General features: G+C 40.8%; 1 protein-coding gene and 1 non-coding gene across 4 annotated transcripts; both read right to left on the bottom strand.

The window, feature by feature from the left end:
• Positions 1 to 213: 213 nt before the first annotated feature.
• On the bottom strand, positions 214 to 286 carry trnaf-gaa. The gene has a single exon. It is a non-coding gene; the product is annotated as a tRNA-Phe (tRNA).
• A 1,043-nt stretch (positions 287 to 1,329) lies between these two features.
• Positions 1,330 to 15,466, bottom strand: LOC123986776 (G-protein coupled receptor 22-like). 3 transcript variants are annotated; one of them, XM_046075144.1, is made up of 4 exons: positions 15,335 to 15,355; positions 11,051 to 11,138; positions 4,528 to 5,064; positions 1,330 to 4,398 (listed from the first exon to the last, which is right to left on the bottom strand). In XM_046075144.1, exons 3-4 carry the CDS (start codon positions 4,951 to 4,953, stop codon positions 3,421 to 3,423), a joined length of 1,404 nt encoding a protein of 467 aa, XP_045931100.1. In that variant the 5' UTR covers positions 4,954 to 5,064; positions 11,051 to 11,138; positions 15,335 to 15,355; the 3' UTR covers positions 1,330 to 3,420. The 3 variants fall into 3 exon arrangements, with proteins under 3 accessions (XP_045931100.1, XP_045931097.1, XP_045931098.1); XM_046075141.1 differs by having other exon boundaries at positions 1,330 to 5,064; XM_046075142.1 differs by lacking the exon at positions 11,051 to 11,138 and having other exon boundaries at positions 1,330 to 5,064; positions 15,335 to 15,466.
• Between the last annotated feature and the right edge of the window lie 4,172 nt (positions 15,467 to 19,638).

Below are 19,638 nucleotides of genomic sequence, written 5' to 3'. Positions count from 1 at the left end.
CTATGTTTTGCTGTGGACAGTTTATAAATATTAAGCTTGTAAAACATTTTCAGCATTAAGTGTCATGGTTGAGCGAAATGCAGTGAGAATATTGACTAGACTGTGTTTGCTAACATTTAGAGTTGCCTGTAACATCTCAAACGTGGGCATTGATGCCATTACTCTGAAGGCAGTGACGTGATGACTTGAAAAGCAAAACCGTTAGCACTTCCCTGCCGAAACCCGGGATCGAACCAGGGACCTTTAGATCTTCAGTCTAACGCTCTCCCAACTGAGCTATTTCGGCTTGCGTATCACATGGCTCGCAATGTCGGCTAATAACGGTAGAGGTCCCCCTTGAGTTGTACAATCTTTTTTCTTATAGAACTGCATGTCGCTGTCAATGCAAATGGCTATTCATTTTTATGTGTTTGGAATTTATAATTGTGAGGTTTCTTGATTTTAACCAAAGTCAAGAGTATATTCAGTGGATTGTTCTCGGTAGGTTTAAGTGTTGTTGTATTTCTTTGCCCTGCAGGCTTCATCCCACATAGATGACCTTTTTTTCCCATACTGCCAGGTCTGTAGCGCCCACGCAACACGAAGCCCACGCAAAGTTTTCAAACAGCATGCGGGCAGCTTTTTAACTAGTGCATTCAGTATAGCTCGCTTGGAGAACCACGTAATGAATACTGCCAGGTACTGTAACGTTAGGTGCTCAGTGCCCACTGAGGGCACCTATAGGCCTACTGCACATGGATGCACCCACTAAAATAATACAGGATAGCTTCATCTTAGAAAGTTTAGAGTTGGATTTTACCATGCCAACAGTGACAAGACAATGCTAAAATTAACACATACAAAACGCACCACCTACTCACTATATTATTGGCTGCTTTCTACTTGTTATAAGTGCACAAACAGTATATCAGCAATATCATACGCAAAATGTAGTCTCTGTTCAACACAGACCACAGGGAATCAATAAATGTTCAACATGAGTATGTTTATTTATTGCAACAATGTGTGATTGTGTCCGGGAGGACTTACTGTTCTTTAGCTCAGCTGTATATCACTGTGTGTCCCTTCAGGTACCAAGGGAATAATCATGTGAGCTGTATGAACAGTGCTGCACATTCCCCTCAAAGCAAGTCAAATTCTTCTTGAGGAAAAAAGCAGTTATCAAAGCGACACCAGAGGCCAGGGATTTTTAGCCAGATAAAGCCTGGAAATCCATGGCCCCGGGCTTTTTGGTCATAAACTTACATATATGGATTCATCCAGACATGAGCACAGAACAAAGGCTACAAATCAAGACCTCAGTATTTAATTTTTATTGATATGATTCAACGCTGCATGACGATACATTCACATAAAAACAACACAATGAAGAAAACTTATAAACATAGCATATTCTTGGTGTACATACAATATAATATATATCTTTTTCATGTGTTTACATGAAAACGAGAACACATCAGTTGTGTTTGTGTGTGTGTGTGTGTGTGTGTGTGCGAGAAATCACATGGCCTCTGAAATTGGCCCCAATGTGAGTAAATCATTAGAGCAGTGAACGCACAAGCAGCTAGAACAAAGCCAACAGCAAACACTAGTCCAATTAATAATCCCACCAATCTGTCAGGGATTGGCTGTAGTGACAGTTACTCTCTTGTGTTTGCTGGACAAAAAGGTTGAGTTAACCCGTGGGACCACATGTCTGGATGAGCCAGCTGTAGCGGAAACACTCCTCTAATCTAGAAAAGTCAGTCTATAATCTTGTACAGACCAAGTGAATCGAGCTGTAGATTTCGCATGTAATAAATTTAGATCTGGTCAGTATTTACAACGTGTACCTGAATTATCATTTCAAGAGTAGTGCATTATTTCAGCATGCCAAAATCCAAATCTGAACAGAGACACCTTAAAAATAATGCTATCCAATACAACAGACCTACAATTTTTCATGAGACTGTAAGTATTTTTGATTACTGTCCGTCACCTATACATTTTACAGTGTCAACCCAACTAACTACTTCCGCACAGCCAGCTGACTTTACTCATACTTATTTTCTTTTTTATAAAACATAAACATTTAATAAAATATAATTTTTTTTTACTATTTAGAGAACTAGTAAGACATTTTGGGAAATCTCTGAAAATCCTGTGTTTTACTGTGCTTCATGCTTATTCACAACATCTTTACACTAAATATGAAGTTATTGTCAGCAGCCGGTTATGTTATCTTAGCATAAAGATTTGAAAAGGGGTTAAGAACTAGCCTGGCTTTGTCTGAGGGTAACATGTTATATCACATTTTTTTTGGTCAACACAAAAACTAAAGTGTCAAAAGAGGCGTTTTTGCTCAGGCAGAGCCACAGTAGCTGTTTCCATCTGTTTCCACTCTTTGTGTTAAACTACATTAAGCAGCTGTTGGCTGTAGCTTCATATTTACTGCACAGATGTGAGAGTGGTATCAATATTCTCATCTAACTCCCTGCAAGAAAGCAAATGAGCATATTTCCCAACATTTCAAACTATTACTTTGAACAATACCGTCTCTCAGCAGTACATGCCAAACATTAATGAGATATTACACCATTTTATATATTTGGGGAGCAAAAAAGTTGCACTCATGACAAAGCATTGCAAGATTTTAACACTGTAACACTGACTGTTTAAAAACTACTTAAGCTAAAGCAAAACTGCATTTAATAGTTCACACTAGCCTTTAATTGGTCTCAGACTTTCTCACCCCACCTACCTAAACCCTGGCACATTTGCATCTCATCATGTATCATATTTCATGTAGTGCTCCCTGTGTCTTGCCAGTAAATATCCAACATGTTCCTCCTTTTGTTCAGAATACACAACATACCATGAGCCAAACTGTGAAGGCAGAGACAATATCAAAAGAGACAATATCAAAAGTAGCCATTTAAATACATTCAAATTGTTTTGTTTTTTTAAATTATTTTGCCTGTGTTTGAAATGTATCAACAGTGTTTTTAAAGCTTTCTTGGAGCATTTGAGTAGTTGGCAGATCCAGTCATATGCGGGCTGAACACATTCTTTGGAGCAGTTAGGTAAGCACCACTGTGAGAACGCACTGTCATACAACTTCACATGTAAACAGGCTTCACTACGTGGCAGAGTGCAAATTATATACACTTTTGTGTTTGTTGTATGATTTTCTCCAGCTGCAGAGTCTGTGCGCACCACAGTGGCGACAGCATCCCACTCTCACTGCTGCCTTAGGTGACTGGTAGCTGTGTCTAGCATGGGCTTGCTGCTGGTGGTTACATTAAAACATCTCCCAGAGGTGGAAATTTGTTTTTCACATTCCTTACACTGGCTTCACGCACCAGTGAGTTTCATAATGGAACACACCTGTGACTCTATTCTGGTTTTTAATTATACTAGCCCAGCCCAAGTGTGTCAGTCTCACAGGACCTCTGCCAGGCAGCGGTCAGTACCTTCGCTTGCTTCCAGACGCACCTGCCGGCTGGTTTTTCTGTTCTCCACCCAGGAGTTGTGTATGACGGTGCCCCCAGGTGAAGGGTCTACCTGGAGCAGGGACACCACCCTCTTCTTAACCTTGGCACGGAGGGCACGACGCAGCTTCTGTCGGGTGAAGGCGTAGAGCAGAGGGTGGGAGACGGTGGTGCCGTAGGCCAGGGCTAAGAACCAGAGGCGTAGGCTGACCAGGGCCTCACTGGGGCCTATGCCCAGGATTAACATATTGGTCACAGAGAGGGGAGCCCAACAGCCCAGGAAGGTGGTGATAATGATAAGGGACATCCTGAACACCCGCCTCTGTCGCTCTCGTCGATCCCTGTGTCGCCGCACTGCCCGCCTCAACGCAATGATGGCCGACACGGAGGCCTGAACGCCCATGGTGGTGGGCATAGGGGTCGCAGCGCCCGTGTCAGAGGTGACAAGGGGGGCAGAAGATGAGAGGGCAGGGGGAGAGGTAGCTGTTGGGGTGGGGGAAGAGATGAGGGGAGGGTGGTTGAGCTGTTTGGTACCATCTGTAGTGCACTGCTCCTCTCCTACCTCCCCACCATGATTCATTCTGAGCCCCACCTTCTTTTTTTTCTGTATCTTGTCGCAGCCCCTGCAGGAGGGCCCCCTGAACCGTTGGTTTTTCTTCATGTGGGAGCCAATGCGGATGTTTAATGCCCTCAGTATTTTGGAGTAGGTGAACAGCATGACTGCCACAGTGGTGAAGAAGATGGGTACCTGCAGGATAAGATGGTAATACATACCCAGGTCTGTGTGGTAGCCCTGCGCGCCAACACACAACAGTGTTCGGTTACGCCATGCTGGCACCACTGTGGCACTGACATCATGAGAGGACAAAGATAGGGGTGTCACCTGCCCCAACTCTTCTGCTCCTTCTCCACCGGACCACTGCACCTCCAAGAATGGGATAAAAAACACAGCTACCGAGGTGACCCAGACAGCAGCCAGGAGCAGCGTTGCTCTACGTGTCGTCAGCAACCTGTTGGCCGGCCGTACTGAGATGTCATATCGGTCCAAGCTAATTACCAGGATGTTGATGGCTGTAGCTATGCTGGCAAAGGTGACACAGGCTTCATGGAAGCAGCATAGCAGAGCCAGATCCGGTCCTGGAGGCAACAGCACAACCACCAGGGTGAGGGGTAGACACAGCACACACACGGCCACATCCAGCACATGCAGATTGACAGTCACCATATTGCTCACCGAGTCCACTAAATTGGACTGAGAACAGTAGAGGACCAGCACTGTCAGGTTGCTGCTGAAACCCAACACCAGCTCCAGCATGAGGAAGGTGGTGAGTGACACCTGGAAGCCCAGCGAGTATGGCATGTACCAGGACGCGGGGCTGCTGGACGAGCCCCCTGGAACCTGGACTCCCATTCCCTCCAGGCCAGCCTCAGTCCCAACCCAGTCAGTGGTGGCTGGGCCTGGGGTGTAGTTGTCAGTCTCCATGGTGACCTCTCACTCCTCGTATATTGTGTCTGTCACACGGTTGATGAGCTCCCATGATGCCCCAGACTGAGCCTCCATGATGCAGGGATGAATAACAGCTGGGTGAAAGCACTGGGGAGACAGGAACACAATTCAGACAGATGAGAAATGAACTGTTGAGGAAAACACATCCTGGCTCTCATAGCATGTCAGACATCTCAATATCTATCTATCTATCTATCTATCTATCTATCTATCTATCTATCCATCTATCCGTATAAATATGCATATATCCACACCAGGGTCTGCAGATTGAACAGATGCTGCATTATGCATAAATCCAGCCTTCAATCTGTCTCCTTTCAGTATCTCTGATTAGGAACATGGCTCAGCCTCAACCTGAGACCTGCACACAAATTGCCCTCTCAGTAAAGCTAATGGTACACGGGGCAACTTTTTGAGCAATGTTGCTGGGCAATGATGCTAGGGGCAGGTCCGACTATGTTTTGAACAGATAGCGGCGGTGCGGGTGGAGGAGTGGTGCGGGAAGGGGATTACGGTAGTAATCTTTACTCATTATCACTGACGGCAATGTTGCCCAGCACGATTGCTCTAAAAGTTGCTCTGTGTATCATCAGTTTAAGATTAGTAATTCAGCAACTTACACACAACTGTTTATGATCTCTGCTCTGCCAGCTGTGGCAGACCATATGCTTTTTTTTACAGTAAAATACCTCTACTGCGAAAGGACTATATTTGTTAAGGGTTGGGAGTCAGAAGGTGTTTAGTTTAGCTTTGCATAAGGACCGGATGCAGGGGAAAACTGCTTGCCTGGCTCTGTCCGGTATGTCTACCGGCACTTCTTAAGCTCTCTAACCAACATGTATCTTGTCTGTAAGAAATCGTTGGTTGACCAGCAAACTCACGGTAGCAACAGCATTGTTGGTCAAGAAATAGTTCCACCATGCATCTCCCTGTAAAACCTCACATTTTATATTTATATTTCTTTAAAAACTTGCAGCACCTATAGTCTTATTTGGATTTATCAGCTATGTATGATGATATTATGCCAGTTGAGAGCAGTCACTATGTTTAGAGATTTGGACCTTCACAGGGAAAATTCATCTTCTGTATCTTGTTAATGGCACAACAAATTGCAGGTACATTCGCAGAAATTCTTGAAGAACATTTTTTGTTTTTCTTCACTTTATAGGTTAGTTCTCCCGTTCTGTTTAGAATAATTCGGATAAAACAGTGAACTAAACTTTAGCATCAGCATCAGAAAACTTACATTTAATTTTTATCTAGTGTCAATCCATGTTGTAAAAGATACATTTGGGACTTGGGAATTTTCATGCCTTTTAAGTCTTTCTTTAATAACAAATGGCTTTGCATGGAGGACAAAAAACACTCATTCTGTTGAAGTTACAAGTACTGATTACACTTCAATAACCTAAACTGACAAACAGTCAGTCAAGACTAGTGTTAGCAGCTGTTATTCAGTGCTACACAGGCCACTTTGTTGGTACTGGTATGCACAAGACAGTCTCTCCCTCTTGTATTGACAACCACAAGATTAAAGGCGTGTAAGGTGTGTAAACCGCAGTTGCCTGTCATTGATTATAACGTGGCTATGGATTGCACCCGAGGGAAAACAATTGAATGATTAAAATCACAGCTTACTTTCCTCTAAATTCATCAAGAAGTGAAAAGCATCAAATTCATTAAAAATTTGAAGACAAACCCCCATGTCAAATGTGCAGGAAACAAACAACCCTACAAATCAACTCTTAACTATCAACCTCTGGCAACAACACATCCATTCGAGGGATGGACTCATTTTCTCCCAGTTTCTGTTACCAAGGCAACTACACTACAAGGGTCTAGATTAATAAGGACGTAGGTGCTGTAGTGTTGAAGTGTGTGACGCCGAGCTCTTTGGTGACACCACGCTAGTGACAGTGAGAGTAGTAGAGTTAAAATATCTCTCAACTGCAAAACAGAGAGCTGGTGCATTCCCATGGAAAAGATAAGGGAGACAAAAAAAACATTCTGGTCATTGGTCTGGAAATGACAGGAAAGTGCAATTATAAAACCTTCTGCTACTTATTTATTTAATATCACCCCTAATAATCCATATTACCATGTCTTCTTGTCTTTTGACTTTCATGTGTTCCTGTTTTCCCTGGGTATTGTAAACAGCAGCATGTGGGAGGAAATGGAAGGCTCCTGAGATCAACAGCACTTGTCTTTAAACTATTTTCAGTAATATAAGCAAATCACAGACTTTATGGTAACAAGAGACGAGCTTCTGCAGTGCTGCCTAAATTAGTGAGTAAACAGATGGCAGATATAGATTTACGGTTTTGTTTTAAAACTAAGAGATATCCCATGGGACTGTAAGGAGAAAGGAAAAGAGAGACACTGGGTAAAGTAAAGCGAAGAAAAAAAACAGCAGGTCGGATAAAAACAGCCAGTAAAAACTGAGGGTGTGCATGAGCACAGCCCTGCAGCCACTTTGCTTGACTTGTGTTGGAGGCTTCCAGCTGGTCCGATCGTGAGCAGACTGTCTGATTGCCACCAAGGGCTGAAATTGGGGTGAAAGTGAAGTTAAGGGGGCATGAGGGGGGATTTGGTGGTGGTGGTGGGGGATTTGGATGGAGGCTGGAGAGAAATTGAAATGTTGAGAAGTAGTAGAATCTTGCTTAAGAGTGGGCATGCAACACCTGAAAGTAGGACATCTGAAATGCCTGCTGGAGAGCTGAGACAGATTACAGAAAATGTGAGGGAAGGAAGTAGAAAAAAAGAGCGAGCCAGCAGCACTGGTAAACAAGATGTCCCAGGGAGCAGAGGTGGAAGCTTTTTTCCCCCAACTCTAAAGTCTTACATCAGCCCTCCCCTAACTGCTGCTGGTTTCCTGGTTGCATCCAGTCCCCAACAGACCGCTTCAGTCCCAGAAGACTCTCATGATTGCCAGAGTGAAAAGCTGCATGATGACTGCACAGGTGAATTGCTTAGTCCAGGAAAGATGGCCAGATATTCATCCAATCTTAAAATCGCAGCAGAAAAGCAATCTGGTCTTATAATGACACAGCAGCTGATGAATATTGGAACTCAGGGTTTTCCTGTAAAATAGGGATTAAATGTTTGGCTGGGAATTTCTACTGTTAGTTTTTTGCTTGAAAAAAAATTCAGTTACATTGGTTTTCTGTATGTACCACAGTTTCATCTCTCTGTAGATTAAAAAGTTGAGTTGCAAAGGGCATTCATATGAAGCAAAAGTGTGTAAAATCAATCATTATGACCCTGCTTTGACCCAAAGGGCTTTAAGTCTGACCATGGAGAGCACCGTGTTGTTTCACACTGTTCTTCATCCACAAGTTGGTTATTAATAATGTTTTCCCTCTTTGAAAAACCTGAATCTGAATGACTACAGGGCTGGTCCACATTAAGGCTTTGTAAGGTGCTGTTTGCATTACTAAATACAGATGAAACATCGTCAGAAAACAGCACCCCCACTCCTGCTAAGTAGCTACCTGAGTCAGAGTGTGAAAACAGGTGCATTTCAGAAGATGGCTTCCTAATTAAGTCGCCTGCAAGACGGAGACGCTCACCAGGGAGTCCTCCAGGTGACTGTGTGCACAACCATTTTCTAGCTTTGCAGAAGGCAATAATGTCAGTTGGTCCCTGACATTTTGAGGACCAGTACAAGGTCACATCAAGGTGATTAATCTCAGCAACACCTTCTCCCTGTACCTTTTGACAATGTAATGAGGTAGCATGTGAGCGCAATAGGACATTTTCATGGAAAACTGGATATCGGGTGATGATGTTGAGAACCAATCCTTCTACCAGCATCGCTCACCAAAAAACATACGTATGTAATTAGTGCGCTTTAGAGGTAGGTGGATCTTGTTACCTGTGTAAAGAATCAGGCTAGCTGTTTCCTCCTCTTCCCAGTGTATATGCTAAACTAAGCTAACTTATACAAACTAGCTAGTTTACTCCACCTTCATATTTACTGTATTTTCCATCTAACTCTAGGCACAAAGGGGAATACTAATATTATAATATATAATAACTATTACTTTAACCAGGATAGCAAAAACGCCTTCACACACAAAGGGTCAAATTAAATCCCAGGAAGTGCAAGCCTTCACAGAATACATCAACTCTTTGGACAGTGACATCAAGTTCACACAAGAAGATGTCGGCAACAACAGCTTGGCCTTCCTTGACTGTGTCGTACACATTGAAGAGGACAAGAGCCTGCACATTGTATACATGAGTATACACGAAACCCACACACACAGACCTACTTTTCGATTCCCACCACACAATGGAGCACAAGCTAGGTGTCATCAGGACCCTGCACCACTGAGCTGACAACACACCAACAAGTGCCAATGCCAAGAAAAGGAAGACAGAGAGGACAGATAGTTTGAAGGAGGTGTCAAGGAAGCCATTTACACCCGGGTCGAGAAACCATAACTTAACAGGGGAGGAGGTCTGCAACACCACTTATCCCCCACTTATAATGCTGTCCTTTCATCACTTCCTAGGAAACTAAACAAACGTTCACTTTTGACCTCAGGTGAGATGGCCTCGGGTGACTCCCAACGACCGTAACAACTGTCATTACAACAGCCAGGAGCACTAACGAACCAGCGGGATCGATCATCTCTGTGGGGTCTTGAGAATGACCCCACAGAGGTTAAATAGCTGAGTTTCCCTACCAGCCAGTCAGAACTGAAGAAGTCTCTCGGATGAGAGACAAAATGTCTTGGAGGGTCTTCAAACAAGTCCAGTTGCAGTCCCTTGATTTTAACCTTCCTTTGATAATGACCTGGATGACTGAGAACCTAAAAATGTCTGGTCATATCTGGCAACAGTTGATGCCTGTTATTTTCAGTGCAATATGCAATATATAATTGTATTCATTTTATTTTGCATAGCACTTGATATCACACCTGGGTCCTAATCCCTAATCCTTTGTTTTTGATTCACTTGGTAGGCGTGTATCTGTCTTTTGTTTGATCTTGTTTTTGCTCTATTTATATGTTAATATTTACAATGTTTAATAGGATATTTTTCATACCACCTGTTTGTGGATACTTGTTTTGTTGCTGTGTGATCTTGTTTAATGGCAACGTTCTTCAAATAATCGAGTCGAAAGTTAAAACTTTTCAGCGATTTAGAAGCTAAAATAGTAGACATCAGGTTTTTCTAACAGACTTAAAAGGCAAGTGCTTCTTTCTACGTCCTTTATTTTATACCACTATCCAAAAACAACACATGGAGAAATCCTTTATGAAGATGATCGCCAATATCAGAATGTGCCTACCACTACTGGCTTCTCCACAGTCGCACTTGGGTGCGACTGCGGGTTGGGAAACGTAAGAATGCAGGTTGAGGCAAAGTGCAATTAACATATAAATTACATCAATCCATTACAAAACAACTCCTGAAACACCAGAGACTTATCTGATAATATAATGGAAACATGTGCATCAATTCTTTAGAAGGGAGGTTAATTCACAAACTGGTACACCACATCCAGAACTACCACTTTCCACACAGATCTAAGTGATGCTCTACAAAGCTTTCCACTCTGGTGTAGGAAGTCAAAAAATATGTGACAAGAGACTGTATAGCATGTATAATTGAACAGCTATAGTCACATCAGCATTTCCCAGAAGCACTGGCACAAAGATTAAAAAGATGAATGGCAGTGAAGATAATCTTGCTATCCCTGTGAGACAAGCTGATGTAACAGGTTGTCAAAATGGCATATAGTGAAACAGCCATGTTAGCGTCTCTGTGAGAGTGTACTAAGGCACTGGGGTGCTTTAAGCTAAATTCTGAAGTCAGCATGCTAACATACTGATGTTTAGCAGGTATAATGTTTACCATGTTCACCATCTTAGTTTAGTTTTTCATGTTAAAATGCTAACATTTGCTCATGAGCGCTAAAGTACATCTGAGGCTGATAGGAATGTTTTGCAGGTTTTAAAAGTTTTACAGTTATTTGAACCATCAAAAAAAATTAAGCCGCTGATGGCACTAAATAAAAAGTCAGGTGAGTTATTACAATTCCTCCTGAGGGGAACATGAATACCTGTGCCAAATTTAATGCCAATCCATCAAATTGTTCAGTCTGGACCAAAGTGGGGGACCAACCGACATTGCTGCACTGAAACAAAAATCTGTTGGAACAACAAGTACATAGTTGAACATAGTAAAATCATGTTTCACTAACTTACTGAAAATGATTTATCCATGTTAAATACAATAAATCCTTTTTGTTAAGCTAACATGAGATTTTTCATGTCAACTTAAGATATTTTACTATGTTCAGTATATTGAATTACTATCTGTTAAAGTAACACAACTTCTTTATGTAGTTTAAACACAGTGTTTACAATGTTCAGTCAACATAATCTGCAATTTTATCGAAGGCACTAAAATGGGCCAAAAGCAGGACAATATCAGGACAGCAGCTAACATCCACCAAAGTTAGAAGCTAAGAGGAACACTGCATACCTAAACAGAACAACAACAAAGACAACTTTATAGACTGATAGAGATACAGACATTTATGCTTGTTGGAACAAAACACAGACAACAAACCTATAGATGACTGTCCGGATGAAGATACCCAGTGTTTTGTCAAAGGCCCTTATCCACACTACTCTGTTTTAGTTTACAAACGGAGAATTAAAACAAATATGATCTCCGTCCACACTAGCGTTTTAGCTGTATTTTGGAGGTGATCTCCGTCTACATTAAAACGACTGAAAACGCACATCTATTGGCCGTTCAGGTATACTGGCATGCTCGTGCCAGTGTAAACATGAAGCAGATGGTCTCTTCCTAGTTACAGAAGATTTGGCGAAAGAATAAATAAATACAGACGAAGAATCAGACCAGTTTTCTTTTTTTGCATGCACCAATAACGAGCTGGGACTGTTACTGAATGTAACGGGAGTGTAGCAGCGTAAACATACTGGGAGTCATCGCAAAGTAAACTACGACATGCACAGAACAAGTGTAGGCAGATAAGTGTTTCTGCTTTGCATGACTTATAAGACCCAATCAGAGAGTTGAGCTTTTCTAAAGTCCTCCGTTTCCAAACTTATCCATTTTAGGTCTTCGTTTTCGCCATTGTAGTCTGGACGGGAGGTGCAAACGTAGCAAAAGGTCTCTGTTTTAATTCGAAAATGCAGTAGTGTGGACGGGGCCTAACTCAGACTATTGAGGCCTCAGTGTGTGTGTGTGTGTGTGTGTGTGTGTGTACACACACACACACACACATTATATTGAGCTGAACTTTAGAATGTGTTTTTGCACAGAACAAGGGCTTTTTGTCTCCCATCTCTAACACTGTAGTCATTTTGGGAATAGAGATTTTCACAGCCAGTACAGATGAAGAGGAATGATTACAGACACAAACAACTCTTTAAACCTAAATATGGCATGTTGCACTAACATCATATGATATATGAAACTATCTTAATCTAAAGCATTTGATCCCTGATGTCTCACATTTAAATTAAATTTAGCTGCTTGTCGTGTAAATAAAGATTTGGATATTCACATCAGAATCTAAAGCCTTCTAAAAGATGAATGATTTCGATATAAAGGTTTCTCTTGTGCACAGTTAATGACTGCTGCCAGAACTGACACATTCTGAAAAATCCAAGATCACTAACATGTTGACTTCTGAATAGTTGGCATGGAATGGCGGTAATAAACACATACTGCATTTATCAAAAAAAAAGAATAATACAGACATAACAGACATAAAAATATTGTACAACAGCAATTTATTAAGGCGAGCTAATAATAAAAACACCCATTAAACTACTAAAGTTAGTGAGCTGAAGTAAAATAGGTAGTAATAGAAATTGCATATAATTTAACCCTTTAAATTAATTGTTTTGTTTTTCCAATATCATAATTTAACTCCTATGAATTTAATTCACATAGATACAATAACAAAATAATTGTTAAAGTAATTTTATTTTTCCAAGTTTAAATTTTTTATGACACCACAGTGAGAGTCTTTGGAGCACCACTCAATGTAAATTACATTTAAAATTAAAATTACATTTTTCCTCACACATCAAATTGAGTGTGGCAACAACAAAGACTTTGGAGTAAACACAGAGGTCAATCAGTGCCCTTGGCTTGAATCAAAAAACAGATGTATAATTTAGTACTGCTCTTGTCTGCTGTGACTTGAAATGAAACACTCATTTGTTCTCACACATCTACAAAAAGCTAATCCAAGTCTCTCTGTAGAGAGACAATTAATGTATTACTGTTGCATAAACATTTGCACACATTTAGTGAAACATCAGTGTGAAGGTTTTAAAAGCTATTTGAGGGCTAATATTAGCATGGCTAGTGAATGGTAGCTAAAATATGCATTAACATTAACATGCTCAAGTTGCTTACTGGCAGATAAACTGGATAACAGCTTGGTAAAAATAACGCATATTAACAGATCATCACTAACTTTAACTGATTTGATAAGCTTCATTTACCTTCACTGTGTAGAAAGGGAGAGTGTGTGAATGGTCCTTGTGGCTGTTGAGCCTGTTCATTCATCTCAATATGATTGAGACTAGTAGACTTTACATACCTCAAGTTTGAAGAAATGATTTCTATAAGATTTAATCATGTTAAAAAAAGAAATATAAATGAATTGTGTATACTAAATGCATATTTGTAAATTCAACAATCCATCATCTCTGCCAGCAATGCAAATAGTGATCATCATTTAAAGTAAAGTCAGCTTTATATTCTTTGCTTCCAAAATAAGTTAGCAAGAGTCACTAATACCTTCTATTTTTACTGTAATATTACACCTATTATGTTAAACTAACAATATATTTATCAGCAAGCATATCCACATATATTTCTCTTCACATAGCACATGTATACTCTATCTTAAAGCATCACAGGGTTATAGCATTTTGAAGTGAATCAGTTCATTAAGATGCAAAGTTATGCAGCAAGGTGCCTGAAAATCTAATCAGACCGTCAACTCAACCGAGGGAAGCTGTGGGGAATATATGAAGTATATGTCATGTACCGTTGTTGAGAGAGAGTCAGACGTCACTGGGGTCGCAGGACAGGAAAAAATTTAATGATCAGAGCAGGGATTTAATGATCATATTTTATTCTAATGGATATGTAATGAGATTTTAATCCCATAACATTAAGGTGACACTACAATAGAAGTTATAAAAAAGACAACATCTATCTTCAGTGTTTGTCCTCAAGGACTCTCATCATTCCACTTTTTGTTCCAAAATGGCAGCTTCAATCACTTGTCATGACAATGGCACCACAAAGGTTTGCAGAGCATTGATTCAAACAAGACATTACTTAGGACAAAGCAGTGCACAAGAATTAGAAACGACAGCATTCAAGCCTGACTGTCTTCAATGTGAGGTGGTGAGTGATGACAAAACAGAAATGCCGGAGTCAACATGAGGACACAGAACATCTATACAATACCTCTATACAATAAACACCCACCAGCATGTGTGTGTTAGTGCGTATATGCACACAAGTGTAATTAGACTCCCTATTGAGATATCAAGCTGTTATTTCAGCGCTGTCTCCAGTCACACCGCCATGATGGAGACAAAATGTCATGTCAGAGCCAAACACTTGCAGGTCACTGCTCATCCTCAGCGCAGCTGGCCTGGGAGAGCAAGACACACACATCTATTTTACTACATCCATGCACACACACACACAGTTGTACAACAGAACACCTACTGAGTTGTCTTGTAGCTGTAAATGAATACAGAGAGGACGAAAGTATCATTCAGAGCAGCACTGGAGTGTATCTCAGGGTTATAAATGTTGGGGATTATTTTCTCTGCCAGCAGATGAAATGTAAAACAAATATGAATCGAATACAGAATTTCCCACTGAATCTCACTTTTTGACTGCCTTCATGCATGACTTTGACCTTCAGATGCGAAGACTACTACTACAGAGACATTATGTTTACCATATTTAAGATGAGTATTATCATCATTGTCAAATGTTATGAAAAAAAATGTAAATAAATAGTTCTAAACCACCAATAAACCATTTTTATACATGGTTATGGACACAAAAAGCATTAAACATGACTGCACATGCCTATTTGTGCTGTTTGTGTACATTTGAAGTTCATATGGTTGACACAATGCGCCACAACATATATATATTTTATATTATCACATTGTAGAAATTAAAGCTGATCTCTCACTATACGCAGCACCTCTGCCTTTTTGAAACAAGTATAATCTTTCATTGTTATTGACCATGTAGGATTTAACATTGCAATAATCTATGAGGTCATTTGACAATGCAATCCCAAACAAGGTCCATTTACCTTGTTTTTCCTGAAGCTTTCAACCTTATCTCCTGGTCTTCGTGTAAACAAATGCATTTCCATGACAACTGAGCAAACTCCATCCACTGATGACCAGGTGGTGCGGCTGAAAGTGCCAGAAAAATTAACAAGTGGACCTTGAGTTCAAGGTCAAGAATGAACTTTCATGCATATGAGGTTGAGTGCGTGATCATAGCCAGCCTAGTATCATCAAAAGATTTCTTAAGTCATTTGGCGTGGGATTCCATTTTGAATATTTGGCTTTTCGCGTGTCATTTCACACCATTTAGACTGCATTTACGCCTATTGTCACAGGTAAAACAGCGTGAGTGGGATATAAATAGCCATGAAAGTTAAAGTGACCATATTTCTGAAATGAAAACCGGGGACATTTTTGGTTTGGTGGTCAGTATGTCATAAAAAATATTATGTTATTATATATTAAATAAAAAGGGGGGACAATTTTGGTTTTATCATCTGCCAAATATAACTCTTTTTTCATTTTGAGGCAGAATCTACCTTTCAGTCAATAAGTAGAAGCTGCAATCACTTTCAGGCAAGTGAAATACTGCATGTTATGGGTTGTATTGGCCATTTAAAGGTATTTCAATAGGTAAAAAGGACTGGATTGGTTGGTACACGGCAAATTAAATAATGGTGAGTCACAAGGATAATTGCAGATCACGTCTTTATTTTATATATAACTCAGCAGTACATCATGCTAATTATAGGTTTCATTCCGTTTTCCAAATATAAACAAGGATATTAGACATAGGCCAAACAAACACATAATCCATCTGCAACAACAGGCTTCAATTATTGTCTATAATAACATAACTGTCACGCCTGATTACGCTATAAACTGCAAACACAATTGTGAGTACGTAAGTATCACATAGTCATACCTTTGCTATTACCACGGATATAAAGTGATGTTTATATGCACGTTATGTCTCTTTGACCCAGATAAAAGCAGCTGTAGTTGTAAAGAGACTGGGTGATACAGCTTTAACATGCTGCGTGCACTCCCGCAGACGCCAGTCAGTTTTCTGCAGACGATCACTTTACGGCACGGCACGCTCTACTGTTCAGTCTTTCTGGCCAAGTAAAATCCATACAGTCTATGGTAAAATCTGATTTCAGGTCTGTTAACACCTTATACAGTCTATGATTCCATCCATCGTCAACCACTTATCCTGCGTACAGGGTCCCGGGGGGCTGGAGCCAATCCCAGCTGACATCGGGCGAAAGGCGGGGTATACCCTGGACAGGTCGCCAGCAGTCTATGATTATCACACGGGTGGAGAGTAAGTTGGTTCCTGACTCAGGAGACCGGCGTTCGGTTCCCATGTGTAACAAAAATTAAATAAGAATAGAACATTGCTTTTTGTTTTGTATTTAAGTTACGTAGGTTGCGTAATTTGCGTAAGTTACGTTACATCGTTACGTTACCATGCTCCATCGCATTAGCTACATAGTGTTAGCCACATAGCGTTAGCTACGTTACAGTTTAAGTAGCTAGCTAACTTACGATGTTAGCATTGACATCCCTGACCCCCTGAAGCAACTTACGCAAACCTTAACTATCACTGCCTAAACCTAAGTAATTGATTATATCTGCATGTCGACTGGTTAACCACATCTGTGTTGCTTAGGTCTGTAGGGACTGAACAGAGTGAAAAGAGACGCGAAAAGCTTAAAATGCAGGGGCAATTTTAGACCATTTTGAGGGGTGGTTCAGCACCCCTAAATTTAATCTTAGCACCCCTAAAAAATAATACAATAATTTTTTATTATTTTCTGAAAATTCTATTTTTGTGCTCTACTGTTTGAGTTTGGAGAAGTAAGAGAAATGACAACCAATTAGCCTACAGTTTCATATGGCTTTTCCTACATTAAACGGGTTTAATGTCCTAAATACTGACATTTTTCAGTTTCTAATGTTATACTTAATTTTCCACGATGGAGCTGGCGGACTGGTCAGCTGCAGCGGAACGCTGTTGGTGTGTCTGTCAGTCTGCGCCAAACCAATACTTTCACTACTAAGGGGGGATACGAGCGGCAACAGAGACGGTAAATATGACGAAAAGAAAGAAAGAGGGTAAAGAAATATGAGGGGCTAAATATATATTTATATATATAGGGATCTCTGTATGTATATTAGCTGTCAAGGTCAGTGGAGGTGATCCAGAGGGACAGGGTGATGATGGACCCAGTTATGTTGATGAGGAGGGAGAGAAGAAAAAGGAGGAGATGCAGGAGCCGCAGGAGGAGGAGGAGAAGGACAATGGAACCAGAAAAAACAGTGACAGGTACAGGGGCAGTGTTCAAGGCTGAGTAGGCAATCATATGTAGAGATAGACTTAGAGAATGGATTATTGTTATTCACATATATTACTGATGTTCTTCCCATGCATATGTAGCTGTTCAATCAGCAGAGGCAGAGGCCTGCACTGGGGAAGCTGAGCCAGGGAGAAGTCTACTGTAAGCTGAAGTAGAGGGATTTGATTTTTATGCAAACACACACACACTGCTCTATTTTATGGTACTGTATTGTAGTTTGTGATTATATTATATACATTCTTAATAGGGCCCTGCGATGGATTGGTGACCTGTTCAGGGTGTACCCCGCCTTTTGCCCGATGTCACCTGGGATTGGCTCCAGGCCCCCGCGACCCTGTATGCAGGACAAGTGGTTGACGAGGGCTGGATGGATGGATGGATGGATGGATGGATGAATTGAAGATGCTGAGATTATGTAAGTACTATAGTAACATTATACTAACAGCTGACTTTAATAACACAAGGTCCAGTGCAGCTGACCTGCGACACTGCTAACAGTGAGCCTAGCTATCAAATAAGATTTAATTTAATGTTAGAATATTATACAAATAGAAGTAATTTATACTCCACAGATTCTGTGCAACCAAAATAAAGATTTTTCTTAACAATTAAATAATAATGACACCCTCCCTCCTCTGAGGGAGTAAACATGAGCCTACAGCTCCACACTGCTGTCTGACCCTAACCACTGACCCCATAGGGGTAAATGACCCCTATGGGGACACTGGGGACATGTCTCCACCATATTTTGAAAGCATTTGTTAAAAATGTTCTGAAAAATAGCTTCCACCAAGAAATGTTAACTAACAAATAAAAATGCTTTGAGAAAAGGTTTATTTGCACTATAACAAAACATGCAATGCAACATAGTTTTCTCTCATATAAAAATATTTCCACCATAAATTGGAGCTGAAAATGCAGAAAATTATGAGTTTAATGCTCAAACTCTTCTGGGGGAGGACCCCCAGACCCCCTGCACATATATTTCTGCATCAAATATTCCATCTAAATAGTGCTAAAAATCATTCTTGTTCATCGTCACGTGTCATGACCCAAATGTATCATCACACCCCTAATCTGAGCCCTTATCTCTCCACCACTTTTCAACACAAAGTGACGCCCTTGACTAACCCGCTCCGCTCTGCACCAGCTCCTCTCGTAGGCCTACCTATACTCTCCACTGATTAGTGAACACTTTTGCAAGGCATTGTATGCATGATACATTCTCATTAGGGGCTAAGCACCCATAAATGTCTGATCCTAGAATCGCCCCTGTTAAAATGTGTTGACAAGGCACGCCGAAAAGTCCTTAAAAGTGGCGTGCTATTTGTACGCCATCCCATGATATCACGTTGTCATAGCTGTAGCATCTCATCATAGTTTGTAGTGTTGGATTGCATTGTAGTGTAAGATGTGAGTGAATAGCATCAGACATTACCGCCACTGAACACTGAACAAGATTTTAATCCGTATTGTTCATGGATGTTCTAGTATTGTATTAATGTGTAGAGGTCCAGAGTCTGTACATCCTGCTGTGTTTATTACAGGCCTATCATATAATATGGAGAAATAGAGAGAGTGCATTAAGGGGAAATATGAGGAAGAGTAAAATCAAGCAAAAATTCAGCTTCTTCAAGGGACTCTTACTTTAATGTATATATAGATGTATCTTCAAATGACAGCTGAGTGCACATATTGCCAATTCAGTCATTGACCAGAATGCACTTGGTAAACAAATCCATTATTCAGACAGATTCTCTAAAAGGTAGATGGGCATTTCAGGTTTGAGCAAAGCATCCAGGCTCTTACTGAGGGCCTTTGTGTTGTCCTGTTACCTGAATTATTTATTGCCAAGCAGAAATATGGACCTGAAATAGCCAGCCATCGAAAACCTAAGCTTGAGGAAGAAGCAGAGAAGAGAAAAGAAAAGAAAAAAAAAGGGGGGGGGGGGGGGGGGGAAA

Source organism: Micropterus dolomieu, linkage group LG18, assembly GCF_021292245.1.
Source record: "Micropterus dolomieu isolate WLL.071019.BEF.003 ecotype Adirondacks linkage group LG18, ASM2129224v1, whole genome shotgun sequence".
Lineage (NCBI taxonomy): Eukaryota > Metazoa > Chordata > Actinopteri > Centrarchiformes > Centrarchidae > Micropterus > Micropterus dolomieu.
This window is presented reverse-complemented; position numbering and strand designations above follow the sequence as displayed.